The sequence below is a fragment of the Lates calcarifer genome, linkage group LG3 (genome assembly GCF_001640805.2).
Source record: "Lates calcarifer isolate ASB-BC8 linkage group LG3, TLL_Latcal_v3, whole genome shotgun sequence".
NCBI classification, from domain to species: Eukaryota; Metazoa; Chordata; class Actinopteri; family Centropomidae; genus Lates; species Lates calcarifer.
In genome coordinates this window covers 5,413,575-5,433,584 of record NC_066835.1, presented here as the reverse complement: position 1 = coordinate 5,433,584, position 20,010 = coordinate 5,413,575, and the positions used below count along the sequence as shown (strand labels likewise).

The 20,010-nt window shown below is 40.4% G+C and overlaps 1 protein-coding gene across 1 annotated transcript; it reads left to right on the top strand.

Annotated features, from left to right (window-relative positions):
• The first annotated feature begins 879 nt into the window (after window positions 1–879).
• lpcat1 (lysophosphatidylcholine acyltransferase 1) lies at window positions 880–19,294 on the top strand. Its single transcript, XM_051065468.1, is given in 15 exon segments — window positions 880–1,233; window positions 8,222–8,361; window positions 8,565–8,779; window positions 9,072–9,115; window positions 9,117–9,185; window positions 9,339–9,399; window positions 12,359–12,417; window positions 13,730–13,764; window positions 14,047–14,101; window positions 14,225–14,307; window positions 14,390–14,515; window positions 15,358–15,511; window positions 16,472–16,570; window positions 16,651–16,792; window positions 17,342–19,294. Coding segments are annotated over 15 exon segments (1,500 nt in total). The 5' UTR covers window positions 880–1,146; the 3' UTR covers window positions 17,473–19,294.
• The last annotated feature ends 716 nt before the right edge of the window (window positions 19,295–20,010 follow it).

Here is a 20,010-nt window from a genome sequence, read left to right as displayed (position 1 = left end):
CAGCAGGAAACTCAACTTCAAATACATAATGTACTGAATCTCACTGAAGGTCAATCACCCCAAACATCTAAAACACACGTTCCACAGTCACAAGGTTCTTATCATCTTATCAGCTGCCTGTTACATATGTGTGTGTGTGTGTGTGCGCGTGCGTGCACATGTTTGGGTCTGTGCGTCTGTGGTGGTCATGCCTGCATTCAGATGTTAACTTTTTTACAGAAGGTTGAGTTCAGGGTTGTTCACTTAAGTCGTAAAATGTAGCATGTCCTTAATAAAATCCCTCCATTTAGGAAGTTTGTGTCCTTCCTCGTGCAAAGTTTGATTTACAGTTTTGGGCACTTACTGTCATAAGAAACCCCAGGTGCCAGTTTATTTGGTACACTTAGCTCAAACTAACAGAGTCTTATACAATAGTCCTGCATTAAGTTCTCCCCTCATGATGGTTATAATGCTCAGCTTTCGTTATTTGTGTTTCATTTACTTGTGTGCAGTACAACTGCCATTAGTGTACCTAAGAAAAACTGGCTGTTAACATTAGTGTTTAGTTTGTACGTGTGCCACCTGGTTTCCAGATTTGTTCACTCACCTTCAAAATAAAAGCTGGAACACAATGCATCCAATAGGCCAGTGTTTAACATAAATGTTCCTGTGAGAAATTGAGGAAAAATATATGTACAAAAGAAGAAGTTATGATAAATGAGATTTGTAAATATGCTTTATTGGCAATTCCTACTGATACACACAGAGATTTTAGAGCACCACACGGGAACCCTTTTAAAGCATTGTTTTTGCCTTTTTATTGCAACACTACTGGGGTGTGCAAACACAAAATTAAGAAACAATGTTTTTTTTTCATTGTGGCATTGAAATAGTACATACAAAGCTGCAATACCTTGACGCCAGACACGCGAATCTTATTTTGAATCTTGCACCCGGAAATCGCGTCGTTTTATCTGGCTAGCTTGTTGTCAGTGAGCACTCCTCCCCGTCCAGCATCAGTCTCTCCTCTAGTTAGAAGAAGGTAACGTGAGTGCTGAGGAGGACTCTGTCCAGCGGCACAAAACAGCGAACTCAACTTACGTTACGCGACATTTTGGACACGACTTTTCTGTCTTTCTTTTCTTTTTGGCTGTCAGGTCGTCAGCAATGAAGTGTTCAAACAGTCGTCCATCTAGAGTGGGTAGAAACCCCTTCGTCCACGAGCTGAAATTCACCATGAAAGAGAAGATAAAGGTAAGACAACGAATGATAAATGAATTATCTATTGTTGAATATTTCTTCATCACCTAAGGCTGCTCCCATGCACTTTGCCTATGTGTGTATGTCGCTCTTTTGCTGCACTTAAATGTTTACTCACCTTGTTAGGGATGACACGCACTTTCTCAGCCAATTTACACTCTGGTGATGTAATATGTTGACAGTGTATCACCAAAAAACACAGGAAAGAAGTTGTTCCAACTCACGAGGGGAGCTACAATGTCGTGACTATCTAGGAAATGTACTTCCTCTGTGTTTTCCTGGTTGTAGTCAGTGATCATGGAAGATCAAGATTCACCTTGAGTGGTCCTCGTAGAATGACAACAATCAGCTTAGAGAGACAAAAACCAGGGGTTCAACAAAACATCATTCACCTCTTAAAAGTTATTATTTGATAGGCCACTGTAAAACATGCTTTGAGTTTACTTACTTCAGATTTACCTCAGTTTTACCTCAGTTTTATTTTAGCAGAAGTTTAGTTGAATGTCATGATAAAACTACCATATAGATCTATGAGTGGTTAATCATAGATACACCTCAGATTTTTTTTTTTGTCACAAGGAACCTCTCATGGAAAGTATATTTTGTAGTTTTGAACTAATAACTGTTCAGCCCTCAGCAGAGTTGGGATATCTACAGAAATTACAGGAACATCTGCAGCTGTACATTTAGCTCAGATTTAAGAGGCACAACAGTCAGCTAACAGTTTTTTGTTGTTGATGCTTTTTTCCCCCCTCGGTCATGTATTTTATCTAACTGCCACACTGTCTGTTGTGCTCCATAGTGAGTGTTATCTGAAATGTGTGGTGTCATAATGTGACCAGCCACTACCCCCGCATTTTCCTGGATGGATCAGCAAAGTCAGTTGTTGAATCTTGATTGACCAAATTTGCATGTCAGACATTTGCATCAGATTTTTAGATGAGCACCTGACAGTGGAAGTGCCTCTACAGTTTACACTCCAAACAACTGAAACCCACACATTATTTTATCATACCATTCACCTGCCATACTAACACATGCTAATCAAGGTAACGTGCACTTGACTTCCTCCCACATTCAGTCGACACTTCTCTTTTTCTGTGTGCACACAGAGGCACACAGTGTTTTCACGTGGTGGCTAGCACAGGGGTAAACAAGCTGACAGCTAGCTAAGTTTCATATGTACTCATTACACAGGATTTCCAGGATGGCATAGCAAGATTGACAGGTTAGGTCAAGGTGAGCATATATGATCTGTCCATTCACGGCCCTTCTAGGAAAGAATGTCGTCCTCACTTGTACTTAAATTCAATGTAGCACATTTAAAGAAGATGCTACATCACTTGTTAAAGCAAGGCATCTGCTGTAGGCCAAACATGAACACAGAAGTGGAAGGTGAGAGACTCTGCTGGCTCTGCTACACATGGGCAGTTGTGGCTACATCCTAAATCAACCATCAGAATTGATGGAATCTCTCTGCTGGAGGACAGCAGTGAGACTGAAATGCGTCGTCATCAATCAACCAATGGATCAATGGGTTTTCATGCTTAGTGATTGGTGAGGTGTTCTGATAGGTCTGGCTGTCCTGGACACACATCGCTAATATAGTCACACTGACAGGCTGACAGAATAATATCACCTGGCTGGGTTAGATTTTTTTTTTTTACCCTATAATCTTGTTTTTCAATCTATTTTTTCCCAAAGCAAGCCATCTTGATTAACCTCTCCAGCAAACTAGCTGGAGAGAAACTAGCTAAAGTGCAATGGAAACAAGTAACAAAATTTGTGGAAGCATGTTATATTTTGTGCATTTATACAGTCAGACAAGAGGAGGAAGTGCACTCCCTCTGCTCTATCCCCATCAGGTTTATCTGTTTCCCCATAGCCCCAGGGCTCAGAGGTGGCTGCTTTCATTCATGGCAAAACATACAAAGAACAAGGCACAGGAAATTGGCCTTTCTTTTTGGAGCTGTCAGTTCCCAACAATTACGTTCTTCTGAGACAAGTAGTAAACCCAGGCCTTTTCTGTTACCATGCTTTAACTGATGGCTTTGTGAAGACTTTCTAACCACTTCAGTCTGGTTGCTGGATGCTGTAAAACTACACTATTTTCCCAGTATTATTCTTGCTGGGAGAACGTCTTTATTAGTTTAGTCTTTGTCAGTTTTTCCATTGGAGGTTGCAGTAGATTGTAAACAGTTGTATGTCTGTGCCAGATAAGTGCAGAAGCCCAGTGAACATAAGCTGGACCATGTGTGTGTCTGTGTCTGGTTCACACCTCCCACTGCCTGCTTCTAGTGTGGCAGTGAGGTGTGTTTTTCCACTTCACCTATGTGTGTGGAGTTGTAGACACGCAGCTAGTCACATGTAAACAAACATGAGGTCTGCCTGAACAAAAGCATTATGTCCTAGATGCCACAGGCTTTAGATTTATATGACTGCATGGCATGCATGTTTTCAAGGGTGTGTGTCAGCTTTGGAATATGTATGTTTGTTATAGAAAGATAAGTGCTGCTCAATGCATAAGCACATTACTGCTCCTGGCTATTGGTCTTCCTGGAAGTTTTTTTTTTTTTCTAACTTCCAGTAAACATGATCAGCAGCACTATAGACCAACTAGGTCAGCAAGTGAAACAGACAGACAGTAGCACTAAATCCAGCTGAGTCACACATTGCTGAACACCGAACAGCATACAGACATGACTACCAACTCTTCAGCTCACAGACAAAATTCCTGTGAAATCCAATAGAGCTGCACTGTCCCCGAGACTGGATTGAGAACCTTCCTCAAATATCGATAAGTTTATCAAATGATATATTTTGTCTGTTTCAGTGTTGAAATGTGAGTGAGTAGTGTCTGCTGCAGGCTTTTTAAAAAAGGTTGAAAAAAATGTAACTAGCACACATTTTTCTTCCTGGGGAAAGACAAATATTTATCGCCAGGGATGATTAGTACAGTTTATATGTTTAACAGGTTCTACTACCTTTGGCTTTGATCTGGTGGATTCAGTTCCAATTCACTCGCCGCCTGTCACATAGCCTTAATCTGTACACCAACAACATGACAAACAGAAGGATAGGTTGAGTGCTTCTTGAGTCCCCAGATGGAAATCAGAGCACACTTCCCTTGGCTCATTGAAAACAATTAGCCAGGAGCAATTAGGCCTCACTACAGGGTATAGAGCAGTTAAGAGGGTGCTGGGCCACATTGCACAAGGGAGTTGGGTGTTATGTGGCATGAGTATGGAAAAGTAGGTGATGCTGTGCAAGTGCAGGTCTGAAAATAATTTTTCTAAATGATTCATTTTGATCAATTAAGACCAGCACTAACATTTTTTAAATTATTTAATAAAATGCTGGATACTCTCTAGTTCAATCCATAATTCTTCTTGAAATATAACTTAAACAATTCATGGATTGTACAAATGCTTGCTAATTAATCTCAATCTTGTTTCAGCTCTAGGATCATTACAGAACATGGTTAGCACAACAATAGTTCTAGCTTTTCCCAAAATGCAAGTGACACTTCTCATCACCTGTGGTGAGGTTTGGGCCACTCTGGCTCCATAAAATTGGGGCAGTTGTGTGAGAGAGATTAGAAAAAAAGAACTGTCAAAGTTAATGCAGTCAATGAGCCTGAGATATCCTGACTTTTAGTCAAGCTACAAAAACATCCTACAATTCCCACAATGCAAAAAATAGCATCATTAGACCCACCCTACCAGGTTAATGCTGACATTTAAAATTCACTGAAATTGGCGGCTTTCATATTTGAGTAAAAACACAGCAGATAATTAATTGAGTCAAGTATTTCAAATAATGTTTGAGATGCTTTACCCCATATGTCCCTGCTGCTTGGTGAGGCACCCACCCCATTGTGTGTCTACATTTATAGGTGATGGTATGTGTCAGATGTTTGCCTTTTCATGTTATGCACATGTGTGTCTGTGTTTGCATTAGAGTTAAGCTGACTGACATATACGGTGTGTGTGTGTTTAAAGACCAGAAGTGCTGCAGGATGAGCTGAAAGACTCTGTGCCTTAATGGCCACTGACAGCTTTATTGGCACCATATGTACAAACAGAAGGTGTGTGTGTTTGCATGTCAGGAGACAATGATCATTGTGGTTTCCCCAGGTCTTCTGAATTTTTAACACACAACAGAATGGCCAACAAGTCATTAAATCTACCCCTCAAAAGACATTCTCTGCTTTTGTCCACATAACCATTAGGAGTAGACATTAGGACATTTGCTTTTTGTCTTTGTTTTTCTGATTTCACCTAGGTACAATATAACGTCACAGTTAGATAAGTAATTACTCCTTACTAGTATAAATCAGATCAAAGTGTAATTATGTAATATTTCAAATATATTTTTTTGGCTAATTTAAAAATTAGCACATGAAATGTTGTTGTTGTTGATGTTTTGATTAGCAGTTACTTTGGTCTGATTGAGTCAAAAGACAATCGTTTAACTGAATTCCATTTGTATTTATTAAAGTGGTTACATTCATAACATCTTATTTAATATTAAATACTCTCCAGTTTTCATACATATTCATATTATTCGTATTCATGCTTGTTTGAAACATTCATTCACAATTTTAAACTGACAGTGTGAACGTTGAAGGGGCACTCTTGCAGTTTAGCTTTTCTCTTCCAGTAACCCCACCTTTAATAACTTCTGTCAGCATCAGTGGAGGCTGTAGACCATAAGTTTGGAAAGCTTTAGGCTGGTTGTTCAAAGCTACTAAATCCTACTAGCACAACAAACCTAAATGTCAGACTCAACGGTTGGTGGTCAAATTGCATTGTGGGTAAAGCAGGTGCAAGGTTTTCACAAGGAAAAACAATTTGTGGAATAAAACAGACAATGAATGGCTGAAAGTGATGCCACAGAGACCGAGGTGTCCAGACTTTCAGTCTCTAGTCAAGCTCCAAAAACACTGGCTTCTACAATTCCAGTAATGCAACACAATAATGTCTTTTGTTAAACTGTCCCTGCTTGGTAAATACCCACATCTTTTGAACCCAATGCTCCAAGTTGGTAACACAGGCTTTTTGTTAAAGTCTCAACACCAACTCAAGATTTTACTGATGACATTATCACATTAGAGTTTTCTCAGATTTTCTCACACCTGAGGAAACTCCCTCAGAGCCAGAAGACAATATTAAACGGACTGAATAGGGCTCCTCATGACACGTAAACTGATCTTTATGTGTAAAAGTGGTGGAGTGCCTCTTTAACACTGGAGAAGAGGCTTTTGAGAAAGGGCTCATTGCAGTATTTGGATATATAACAGAAATATTAGGAGTACAGTAATTGCACTCAGAGAATATAAGCTTTAAAGCTTTTATGTTGGAGTGAGGATGTGTGGTACAAGTGAGCCCAGTGTATTTTTTATAGCAAATTTCAAGTCATCCACAATGGATGGGCTCATAAAACACTAGAAATTGCTCCCCTGTACCCCACCCCACCTCATTCTCATGCCACCTCCTGAGAAAATGTCAGCAGATCCTCCCAGATGGATTCGTTAAGCTCTGATGATGAGTGCACTGTGCATCAGGCATGGGGGTGGGGAGGGGCAGGAGAGGCGTTAGAGCATCATAAATCACCCCCATTACTGTTTATTTATTAATACAGCCCTGCAGTGTGCACCTGGGCTCCACCAGAGAGAGAAATGCAGGAGGAAGAAAGGAAAGATGGGACAGGAAGGGAGGAGGTTAGATATTATTCCCCAGAGTGATGACAAAAAGCACATCAATGCAAAGTAGGAGAAAAACAGTTGAAGGGAGAGTGGTATGATAAATGAAGGTGCAGCTGAGCAGATAGACATAGGGGGTGAGAGATTGATGGATGAATGGCTGGACGGATGGGTTGTTGAGGGGAGGTATTCCTCTGGGATTGGAGATTACTGTAAAGCAGGCGAGGAGGTGATGAGAGGGGAATGAGGGAGGGCGATGAAAGCGTGGGATGAAGAGATCGAACGTAGGTCGGACAAGGAGGAGGGGGGAAAAGAGCTTAAAATGTCACACAGTCTGAATTTACACTGTAGGCCGTGACATTTTGAACCTGTTAGTACACACCACATCTTTCTCATTACACAGTAAGAGAAAAGGCATGACGGACCAGTCAGCTGATTTCCTCTCTTTTCTGTGGAACCCTGGTTTCAATAAACTTTATTTCAAGACTTAAACTGCATGACCGGAGGTTGAACTTGGCCACTGTTTGCTGAGTTGCTTTATCTTATTTCCTCCCTTACTGTTCATACAGTAAAATCTCACTTCTTACTGGTGTTATGCAAAAGCAAAAGACCTTGTCCGTTTATGGATCCCAAACGGTCAGCATTTTTCAACAAATGTACTTCCCTTCAATTGCATCATCTTGTGTACAGGGGGTCCTGACAAGTCATGATCATTTGTTAGTGACAAAAAGGGGACAAAAACAATACAGTTATTACAATAATAATTAATCATAATTGCAACCAGTGAACATTAGAAATAAGAACAACTGAGTAATGCAAAAACCTTTTTTTAATAATCTAGAAGATGTTATATAACATAATCTAAAAGGTGGCTTTTATTAGTCATAGATTTTTATCTGGCATTATTAATAATATTTCATCAATATGAGATTTTTTATCTAATGTAGTAGAGCATGACTGATGACTTCATAGACAATTGTTTGTTCCCTCCCTGTAGCATTCCAGTTGGAATGTGCGTCTCCTCCCCCTGACCCTGTAGGTTGTGCAGGCATCTGTTTGCTATATAGGAATGTACAGTATGTTTAAGACTCAAAGTAATTACTGTTTAACACTTGCTAAAAAAAATCACAGGAATGTTTAACTGTTCTGTAAATAACAAGTTGTGGGAATGCAGTGCAATCATAACAACATGACTGTTCAAATCTTCTTTTTATCTTTCTCACATACACTCTCTCTCACCCCCCCCCCCCTCTCTGTCTCCTCTCTCTCTCTCTCCAGATAGGACTGATGTCAGTCACAGTGTTTCCCGTGAGGCTGCTGCTGGTGTCCTTCTTCATGCTGCTGGCGTGGCCCTTCGCCTTCACAGCCTCCCTCGGACGTTCTGAGTTTGCCATTGAGCCGCAGTCATGGTGGAGGAGGTGTGCATGTGTGCGCATATATCTATGTGGTGCTGAGATCTGTGGGATTACACAGAAATGTGTTTCTCATAAATACCATTATAACAAACAGAGCTAAACAAACAAACCCCTCTGTCAGCCAGAGATTACCTGCTGTTTATTAGTGTCAGCTCTGATATATATTTCTGCTAAGATTTTCTGCTTCAACTGTCTGCATGTTCCAGATTTGTAGACCTGTGTTTACGAGTGATCATGCGAGTCATGTGGTTTTGTGGAGGTTTCCACTGGATCAAGGTGAAAGGGGAACGGGCGGCGCCCTCTGAGGTTCCCATCCTCACTGTGGCACCTCACTCCTCCTACTTTGATGCCATCCCAGTCACCATGACCATGTGCTCCATAGTCACAAAACTGGAGAGCAGGAGCATCCCCGTCTGGGGCAGTGAGTTACACACATTTCCACTGACTACAAGCCATAGATTTACTGAAAGAATTAGAATTAACCTTGCAGTTATGTATCATAATAATATATAGAATATTTCCCATTTAATGCAGACTTCTAGCACACAATGCAACATTCTGTGCATATGTTATCAGACTGTAATTGTAGCTAATTAGCTTTTCTACTAGTTGAAAAGTTATGAAGTTAACTCAACTTTCCTCATCTTTGTTTTTCCTCTTGTTCTGGCATGCATCCAAATTCTACCTCTCCATCATCATCATCATCCTCCCAGCTCTGATCAGCTACATCCGGCCAGTGTTTGTGTTTCGGTCAGATCCAGGACTCCAGAAGAAAAACCGTAGAGGAAATCAATCGGAGAGCACAATCTGGAGGAGAGTGGCCTCAGGTACTGTATGTGAATATGCACATAAAGAACTATATTCAGCTCACACCAAATAATGATTGAAAAGTGATAGCATAAATGCAATTAGTCACACACAGTTTTCACAGATCAAGGCCAATTTAAAACAGCACCTGACCATGTATATGTTTGTTCCAGATCATGATATTTCCAGAGGGGACGTGCACCAACAGATCAAGTCTCATCTTATTCAAGGCTGGTATGTGCTCAAACCCCTTACTGCTTTAGGGCTGATCTTGAAAGCAGTTGGTGTGTGTGTGTGTGTGTGTGTGTGTGTGTGTGTGTGTGTGTGTGTGTGTGTGTGTGTGCTTTGTGGGATGGATGGCAAAGATTGAGTTGAAACTTGCTAGAAATCTTTGTAAAGCCAAGGAGAGCTGCAGACTTGGATGATATTGCCTTGTAGGTAAATCACTACAAACAGCCCTATACATTGTTATCACTAAAATATCAATTATAGCTGGGCTATATCTTTGAATTTCTATAATTATACCCCTCTTATGAACAGGAAACCAACTGCATTCTTTTAGTTGGGCTTTAAGGGCAGCCACATTATCTTTTGTAGTGCCATTTTTTTTATTTTTCCAGAGGTTTCCTTTCTGTGCTTATCCCAGCTGACATTGGGCAAGAGGTGGGGTACACCCTGGACAGATTGCCAGTCCAGCCCAGGGCCAACACATGTAGACAAACAACCATTCATATTCACATTCACACCTAGGGGCAATTTAAAGTCACCAGTTAACCTAACGTGCATGTCTTTGAACTGTGGGAAGAAGCCGGAGTACCCGGAAAGAACCCACACAGGGAGAACATGCAAATCCACCACTTTGTTTCAGACAGAAACATCCATCCATCCACCCATACGTTTATACATACATCCACATAAACACATATTTCAGTCATCTGTCTCACATGCATCTGATGGTGCAGATTTGCTTGTCTTTCAATCAACCCAGATGTCCCCTGTCCACACAGGCTGCGTAACAGCTCATAACTACAGTGATTGTGTATTGGGCTCTGAGTGCTGTGAAAATGGGGGTGACCTACACTCACTATAGACATAGATGGAGCACTGAAGCTGTTGCTGCTGCTCATGATATACCTCCTGTGTAGACGTGGTGTTAATCGTGTTCAGCCTACACATACTGTAACTCCAAATAAATTGTGTCACATGTCTTCACAGATGACAAAGCACATACTCAATGTAAGGCAGCCCATCAGTACCACAATTTTGAAGCAGAAAGTCTTATTTTTATGTATGCTAAAGTCATGAAACCAGCATCATTTGACTAGTGGCTATTCAAAATTTGTCTGCTACCTTAGGTCCAAATGAAGGTTTTATCCTCCAGAGTTACACTGTGCCAACCACAGCTCAGAGCAGTATTTGGTTGTGGCTGTGGTTCTGGGTAATTTCCAGTCAGGGGTGTGTCTGTATCTTCATAGAGAGACCGTGTGTGATCACTTTGTTCAGCATTCATTTCATTTAGTGTGCCTGGACTTGTAAATGATTATTAATGCATGGAGTAGGCTGAGTAGCTGCCAACTCCAGGTTTAGATTTCTGGGCAAATTAATTTTATACTTGGCCCAACAGGTTTAGAGGTGTCTTGCTGAAGGACATCTCAACAGGACACCTAACTGCTGCATCAGTTTGGGCTTGTTTTTCTGCCCACCTCCTCTCTCTCTCTCTCTCTCTCTCTCTCTCTCTCTCTCTCTCTCTCTCTCTCTATCTCTCTATCTGTTGTGTGTGTGTGTGTATGGTGTCAGCCATTGTTCCCTGCCTGCCCTGTCTAATCCCCTTTCTTCCAGTCTGTAATTCTGTCATTCCCAGTAAGCCCTGTTGGTCACACTGTTGGTTGTGCGTGTGTGTGTTTGTCCAGCTTGATCTGTCTGTTGTGTGGTGCCAGTGCTCTCTGGATGTGTCTCCTCTCGTTATGTCTTTTCACTGGCTCCCAGCACAACATAATTTGTGTGTGTGTGTGTGTGAAGCACACCTGTGCATGACATGCTGTACAGATACCTCCAGTCTTTTTCTCATTTCAAAAGGCTTTTTAATAGAGCGGTCACTTTCATCTTCACCTCTCTCTCTCTGTCTGTCCTCTCACTATAGTCACATTATTATTCAGAGGGTGATCACTCTAATGCTCCTTCATGTCCTTTCATCGTCTCATGTGCTGCTTGCCCAATATGTGGGGCCAGTACCATTTTAGTCTCCGGTTCCTTATTGATTACAGCTGCTCAGATTTAATATGTATGTTCTATTTTCCATCATTGTATTTTAATCTGATTCAACACGAGGCTGGAGTGTGATTTTTATGTCTACCTTAAAGCAGTAGTTAAAGCAGCCTCACCCTGCCTTAAAGACCTGTTAATCATATACATATTTACACATATTAAGACTAGGTGTTTTTCATGATATATTTTTCAGCAGCTTTCTGGCATTCTGTTAAAAACTAAAAACTACAATCATATACAACACATCTTTGTGTGACTTTAGCTCCCTTAGCTCTACAAAAGATTTTAGCATCTTTCAGTTCATTGTTTTGGTTTTACAGTCTGCAACTTTGTTTTTTTTTGTTCACCGCTCTCATCAGCAGCCACAGGCAGCTGCTCTCAATGAATGACCTTTAATAAACCCATTGTACACTCCCTGCTCAGCACTAAAAGGCAGACAGACAAAGCTAGTGACTAGCTAGTGAACATGGTGGAGCACTTAGCAGCTAAAGAGCCACATATTTTCCTCATGAGTTGGTTGAGACCAAAACAAAGCTAGAATAAGCGTGAATATTGGACTTACAGGTGGTGAATAGGGCTTTGTCCAGTAATAAATAGTGTATGTAGTGTCTGTCGGCTTGTCTGTCATCAGCAGGACATTATAGAGTTTGAATAGAGATGCTCTCTGCGGGGACTGGAGGTTATCCTGAGGTTGTGAGCTTGTCGCTCATTTCAATTAGTAGACACGACTCAGCAAAATGCACTGTTTTGTCTCTGTGATATTCAACTCAGTTAAAACTGTTAAAACTTCTGTTGCAAAAATGATCTTGTACTTAGTTAAAAATGCTGATAATTTCTCAAATTTACTTTTTTCTTGTTGATACAGTTGACATTTTCTTTTCTTTACTATGGTCCCCTTACCACCTCCCCCCTCTCTTGTCTCTACCAGGTGCTTTCATCCCAGGACTCCCAGTGCAACCAGTGGTTCTTCGCTACCCAAACAAACTGGTAAATGTCCTGCATCCTGTCCTCCCCTTCCTGTTCCACTGTCCTTACATCCTTTTGACACCGGTAACTGTGGATGTAGTTCAAGTTTAGCCAAACACCACCTGAACATACACTATGCACACACACCTTTGCAAACTGAAACACACCTGTGATGTAATGGTTTCTTTCCCTCACGTTAGTGTGTGTTTCTGTTGTGTTGAATGACTTCATGTTCTTGTAGGATGATATTTCATTCCCCTCTTTCTCTGTCTCTCTTTCTCTCACACTCACACACACACACATGCATGCATGCACACACACACAGGTGTCATGTCTCTTTCTCGGCACCTCTCCTTGCTTTCTCATGCATTATACAGTTCCTGTTACCTAGTTTTTCTTTGTTTTCCTAGAAAGCTTTTTGTCACTGTTTCCCCTTGTGCTGAGTTTAGTCACTGTGATGACTTTAGTGACAACGTGGCACTACAAGTGAGGCGAAAAAAGTTTTTTCTTTATTTCTTCACCACCGGACATGATTCCATTCCATCTATTTCCTGACGTGTCTACCTGCAACTACAACAACCAGCCACAGAATGTATAAATAAATTACACAAAATACTGATTGTCTCTGAGGCAAATCAAAACATGTTAAGCTATCTTCACTTTTTGAATATAGGACTGTGCAACACCAGGAAGTATGAAGAGAGGCAGATAGCATCAGTTGAAAGTGCCCAGGCATGGGCCTGTTGTAAATGTGCTGTTATCTGAACAGTCTCAGATTCATACAAGTGCTGTTTGCTGCAAATGAAATGTGTTCACACATGTAGTCACTTGGAACATTCTGATTGCTTTGCCTCATTGCACAAGACACGTAAACTGATCAGACGACAGTTTGGCTCTCCTTTATCAAGCACCCACAGTGGCAAATCAAAAAAACTGACAGCAAATCATCCTCTGCTTCACTGATCTTAGTGGCATATTTGCATATCTATGCTCTTTTAAAATCACTGACATTTATTTCAAATCCGTTGCCAACCATTTAAAGTTTACCACAAGTTAATAGATATATTTCCTACCTTTCAGACAGCCATTAGTGTGGTTCATTACACTACACCTGAATGAGTTTGCAGAGACGTCAGAGACCAGGCTGTGATAGTATCAGCTTTTCTTATCACTAATTGGTACTATGTATAAAGTGACTGGATCTTTGGCCACCTTCAGTACATGCGAAGAAAAACAACAGAGAAAAACTTGAGATAGTTACAAGACCTGTATGAGACTGACATTATGAAGTATTTGTTTTGAGCTATTTCCTCTTCCTTCTTCCTCTCCACAGGATACTGTTACATGGACATGGCAAGGTCCCGGAGCGTGAGTGTTTCTGTTTTTCCTCAACACACTATACACAACACTCACGCGCGCACACACACACACACACACCACACACACAGCTTCTACTGCCTCCTGCTAAGTATGTAGTTACAACACTAGTGACCTGTTTCCCGTTAAAAAGGAGTATGGTAAGATGCTGTAGGGGAACCTCCATTATCTCCAGTACCATCAGTTCAGTCTTGACTTCATCCATCATATTATTTTTCTGTTCCTGATGCTTTCTTGTCATGTATAGACAAAACCAACTGATGTATCTTCCAGGTTCAAGATCCTGTGGCTCACTCTTTGCCAACCTCATAATCCTATGGAGATCGAGGTGAGTGGCTCAGTAAGCCTGAAGTCAGTAGAACTTTATTCTATACTAATTATTTAACTATACAGATCAGTACATAGTTTCACAATAGGACAACATGATTAAGTTGATATTCTTCCTTCATAGTATTTGCCTATTTACACTCCATCAAATGAGGAGAAGGAAAACCCTGCGTTGTTTGCCAATAACGTCAGAAAACTCATGGCCAAGTAAGTGTGCATTCGTGTGTCTGACAGCATCTGACATACATAAATTTATGTCCTCATAAACCGCTCCCTCCTCTCCTGACAGGGCGCTGGAAGTGCCACTCACAGACCTGTCCTTTGACGACCGTGAGATCAGCCTCTCACAGGGCCCGCTGCGCATTTACGACTACTGCAGCCTGCTGGAGTTTAACCAGCTGGTGTGCCGCTTAGGGTGAGTGGAGGGAGACTGGTTTGACTGGTTGGACTGGGTGAAGGGATGTGTGTCATTCAAGACTTTGGGGAAGTGAAGGTGTGAAAACACTGACAACCAGTGGTGGTAAGGAAGAAACACACACAGGGAGGTGTTCTTATTTCAAGACTTAATATCAGTCAATCGGTTCAAATTCAATGACGAAAGGTGTGGTGTTTCGTAGCACAAATGTTCTGCCAAGAATATTTGTTCAAGAAAATTGCCACAGGTATTAGTCGTCTGCAGTCAGGTTTAGTAAATAAAGTAAATAAAAAAAATGATGTAATGCGATTATTTGCTTAATTATAGAAGAAGAATATGAGTGATATAAAGAGGTAATCCTTCAGGTTTTTTGATGAAAAACCTGCTAATTTGTAAAATCACCAGACAGCGTGTGTTTTTCTCATTTGAGCACACAAATACCCCCAAGAGGAATATTTATTTCCCCTCTTTGCTAATTAGCTCCATTATGAGTGAATTTATCTCATTAAAATAATCAGTGTTAGGATTAGATATGTAGAATGCACATTCATGAATAACACAGCTGTGGTTAAATTCTGAGTATGGGAATCTTTATAGTGTCGTAGTCATATGATTCTATGACCATGGCCAGTGTTAGTTTGGTGTGAGGGCTCCTGAACAGATGAGAACATTTATATATTACTGAGGCCTTTTCTTTTAGACATTTATGTGCTTTGATCTTTTAAATGTTGAGGTTTGGCATGTGAAGTTTTTGCATATATACCACATGTGGTCAACCATGTGACTAATACATTGTTGCATTGTGTGATTTCTTTACATTTTTTTCCACTTTGTCATAACAGACTGAGAGCAGGAACCAGGGGCAAGATACTCGAGGAACAGGCCAAGAGAGCCATGAAGCTGCAGGGAGACAGGCTGGCTTTAGAGGACTTTGCACAGTTCCTCAACTTGCCAGTTACAGACACACTCACAGAGGTGCATAGCCTCTTTGACCAGGTAAACATTGGAGGGTTTTTTTTTTAAATTTCCCTAAGCTTTATTTGTTTTCATTTCAAAGACTCTAGACTCCAAGACTAGTTTTCAAGCAGCACAGAGGCAGTAAGAGTTCTCAATCTTTTCTTTTTGTTTTATCTTTCAGGAGAGGGTCACAGTGGCAGGGTTATAATATGAGAGGAATACAGCAGGAAGCAGAAATTCATAATAGTTCAAGTATTTGGGCTGATGGTATCACTGACCTCTGAAAATAGTTTTGGTAGAGGAATTGCAGTTTTTAGAAATTCCAGTGAGATCTGATACTCTTGCATCCTTGAGAGGTTCCTGATACCTTAACATGTTCTCATTGAAAATGTACTTGTTAAATTCTGAGTTGTTGTATTGGCCTCCGTGCCTTCTGTTTTCAAGTATCTTTGCGTGATCACTTAGACAAAGCAGCGTTTTTAGATTTTTATTTTAGATCTTCTCTTCCTCTCTCAAAAGAGTTTTGGTGTTGTACAAGGATACAGTGTCCCTGATTCAAAGCACCAAAAGGTCTAAACCATGCCTATTACTTTCCTGACTTAGAGGTGACATACTGAAGGTTTTGTGTGGAACTGGGCTGACAGTGACCGATCAGCTCCCCCCTGTGGAGAATCTGTAGTCTGTTAAATATGACTGAGAGTAAACTGGTGTTTGATGATGCATTTATAAATGAGCAAGCTCACATAATACAGATGTCTCAGGAGTAATGGAGAGAATTTAGCAGATCTTAAGTCAGATCATCAGTAGCAAAGCAAATTCTTGAAAGTGAATCTCAGTTCAGTGGTTCTGATTCTTTTGTGTGATATTTTAGAAAGGCAAGAAGTTCTTTGTCCAATTGAGCTTACATAATTTCAACCTACAGATGATTCCAAATTTGCAGTTATGTGATCAGATTTGTTCCTTTGCTACTTCTGATCACCATGATCATTTTGTTCCCAGCATGGAGATGGACGGATAGACATCAGACACTTTGTTATCGCCCTGTCAACTGTTCATCGACCTTCAAAGTCGATGGAGACCCTCAAACTGGCCTTCAAGGTGCGTAGTCTGCAGTTACAGGAAATCTGGTTTTCTGTAGGTTTTAAATCATTGCTCTAAGAATACATGTTGTCCTGCAGATGTATGAGAGCGCGGAGAACGGGGACATCCTAGAGGAGGACCTTGCCACCATCTTGGAAATAATGCTAGGAGTGAGAGACGTGGAGCTCTCAGGTCTGTTTTTATCTCTTGACAGACCTGACACAGAGAAGATCACATATGGTAAGACCCAGGGTCCTGTAATATAGAATTATGAAACATCAGTACAACACTGCAGTACTGTGGTAGAGATGAGACCAGTGTGCAAATGATTGACAGCATCTGTCTGTGCTCCTGCTTTCCCTGTGCTGTCACTATCACATCTGATTTCTCCTTGGCTCTACTGAAGAGCATAAGAACCGTCTGTTGTTGATTTTCCGGGGTCTTTTACATCCACCATCTGTCTGTTCTTCAAACTGTCATAACTTTTCTTTCTCTATTATTATTTCTCTTTGAAGCGATTTCTCCTTTTACCATAAAAAAATCCAGCAGATTGCCCATCTGCACATAATGTAAAATGCACTATATAGATGAATGAAAGCTGTTAATCTCTGTAACAGTGTACAATCATTATGGTAATCATATTAATGACTAAACTAAAAAATTAATGACATGTTGATGTTACATCACTCGTTGAATTTCATAATTAAAAAAAACCCATTTTCAGTCACCTCTATACATTCACTGACTGCAGTAATAACTTTTCCATGTTTTGCCCTTTTTTTTCCCCAGATGAACTTCATCATTTTATAGAGCAGCATCCATACTTCGTCCAGAACTACCTTGATTTTAAAGACCATCCACGCAAATTCTGCATCGGCCGACCCAAGAGCTGCAATGGCCAGAACCACAACAAAGGATGACTGAATGATGGACTTGAGATATCCAACCACTCTATTTACTTTCTCTAATGAAACAGCATCTCCAAATGCTGCAGCTTGCCTACAACCTCTGTGCCTTTATATGCAGGTAGGGAAAGAAGGAGTATAACAAAGGTGTTAGGAAGTGTAAAGATGGATCAGTGCAGCACAGATGATGGAATCAGAATCTCTGCTTCATCATTTATTTCAGTTCTTTTCTGAACTTCCTTTGTTTTTAGTCTCCATTATGACATAAACAAACATTTTTTTTAATGCGCTGTGAATTTATTATTTATTTTAAAATGATTTTCTTATGTATGAAGTACAGGTATTTAAGACATTAGTTGATAAAAGGAGGGGTACTTTTTAGCTCTGTTGTTGACTGTGTGTTGAGGGTTAGCACTGTTGTTGATCTCAGGCAAATGGACACTATCATTAAGCACACATTTCCATTTTCTGCTGCTCATCATTTACACACAGAAACGTGGAAACTTAATTTCAGGTTATAAAGGATCAGGACATAAAGTACATAATGCTGCAATTCAGTGCAGGCTTTATGTAACATTAAATACTGTAGTCAAAAAGCAGCATAAATTAGTCACTGTTTGCAGAGAAATGATTCTTTACTTCTAGCAGCTGTCTTACTGCCACAGAAATACAGCCCAAGAAACCTTGTGAAAACTGTCAAAAAGTTTTGACTGATGAGGATTGTGGCCTATATTTATCAAGTGTCTCAGAATTCCCCCTAGGAATCGCCCTGGAAGTTAGCCTCGAGATAAAGCCACTCTTATCTCAGACTGGGTGCTGAGAGTTATTTATGAAACTTTCCACATAATAGGAAGAGAGTGTGACATTGTTGAGTTACCACATTCTCAGCTGCGACTAAGCATTAGATAATAATAGCAATTTTTATGTGATTGGGCAAATAATATAGGTGACTAAGCTATGTAGTTGTGTGTATTACATTATGTATTATATTTATTAGTTTAGTTATATATGCAAAATATGCAAAATAAATAAAAGGCTTAAATCTCATCATATTTACCAATAATCTATTTACATTAACTTTGATTATTGTTTGGGACAGACCCAAATTATAACTGTTCCAAAGCTGCATTTACCTGTTGCAGTGAGGATTTAAGAGCAGGAGTCAGGTTGCCATCAAATGGTAGCTTTTAACAGTTTAGCACAGCTCTGGAGCTCTGGAGCTCTCCTGATGATTGGCTGAAATAGGAGTCATTTCCCAAGTGCTAGTGCTAAAATGCTTTTACTCTGAGTCCTAATAGTAGAACCAAAGATGCATCAGAATTTTTGGCCAATTAAGACTTATCTCTTATACCCTGAAGGGCTTGATAAATACAGGCATAGGACTGACACTTCAGGGCAGTCTCTGCCTCCTAGAGGTGACTGTATATTTTGATTGGTGTTTTTATCCAACTGGGTTTTTTTTACTGGTAGTTTGAGAAGTGATGTAATAGTGTTTTTTGCTAAAATGTAATATCAGTACTGTTTGCAATTTTTTTTCCTCCTCCTAGTAAAACCATTTTAAAGTGGTCTAGAAAAGGACAACTGCTGAGCATTCCTGGATCAGCAGCTCTCAGCTTTAAAATCTGACAAACAAATAACACCCATTTTCACCTTTCCTATGCCTCTGTGCATTCCTCCGCCGGTTGAAATATTGATCTCAGATGGTTTATGCTGGAGTGACACATTTTCTACCTTTTCATTGCAATGTTTCTGTAGTGTTTATTTCTCAATAAGAGTCTTAAATGCTGAAATGAAAGCTCTATGCTTTTATTTTCCAAATAAAGTGCTTTCAGAATTGTTTTATTGTCCACTACTGTTTTTGTTCCACTAGATGGAGCTCTGCTCTCAGAAATTCATCTCAAGGGGGTTTTAGATCTTTGACTCCCTCAAAGTGACTTACAGCACTTACTATGCATGTGTAGATATATAAATCAAGTCAGTGGTATAAAATCCTTATAGATGAAATTTATTTACTTATCAAGCTATACATTCTGTGCATATTTTCTATACTCAAATTCCTCTCTTTCTTGTTTTCCTCATCACATTTCTCAAGGCGGTACCTATTGCTTTCATGATGCTTCATCTCCTCTGAGTCCACATGGTGGTGCTATCTCCCTAAGCTACACACACCAGAGAGCCCATGCACCACTGCCCACCTGATGGACAGGAAAAGCATTACCTCATCCCTTCCTTTCATTCCTTCAGGTAAAAATAGACAGATTAAGCCTGGGCTTTGATGAGAGAAACCTACAGAGGAGGTGTGGAAGCAGGGAAAGAGGGATAGAGATGGAGGAGAGAGACTAAATGGATCGTTCTGCTCCAAATCCAATTCCTAATAGCTGGAGGGAGGGTGGGTGGGAGGAGGGAGAAGAAAAGTCAAAGAAAGAGGAGAGGGAGAGGGGGAGTGGAGATATCACGTCTAACAATTAAGACCTGCCTTCGGGGTCGAAAGAAGAAGCTTTGTTGAGAACATATAAATTGCTCATTGAGCAGTGCTTCTCTGCAGTCTCTCTC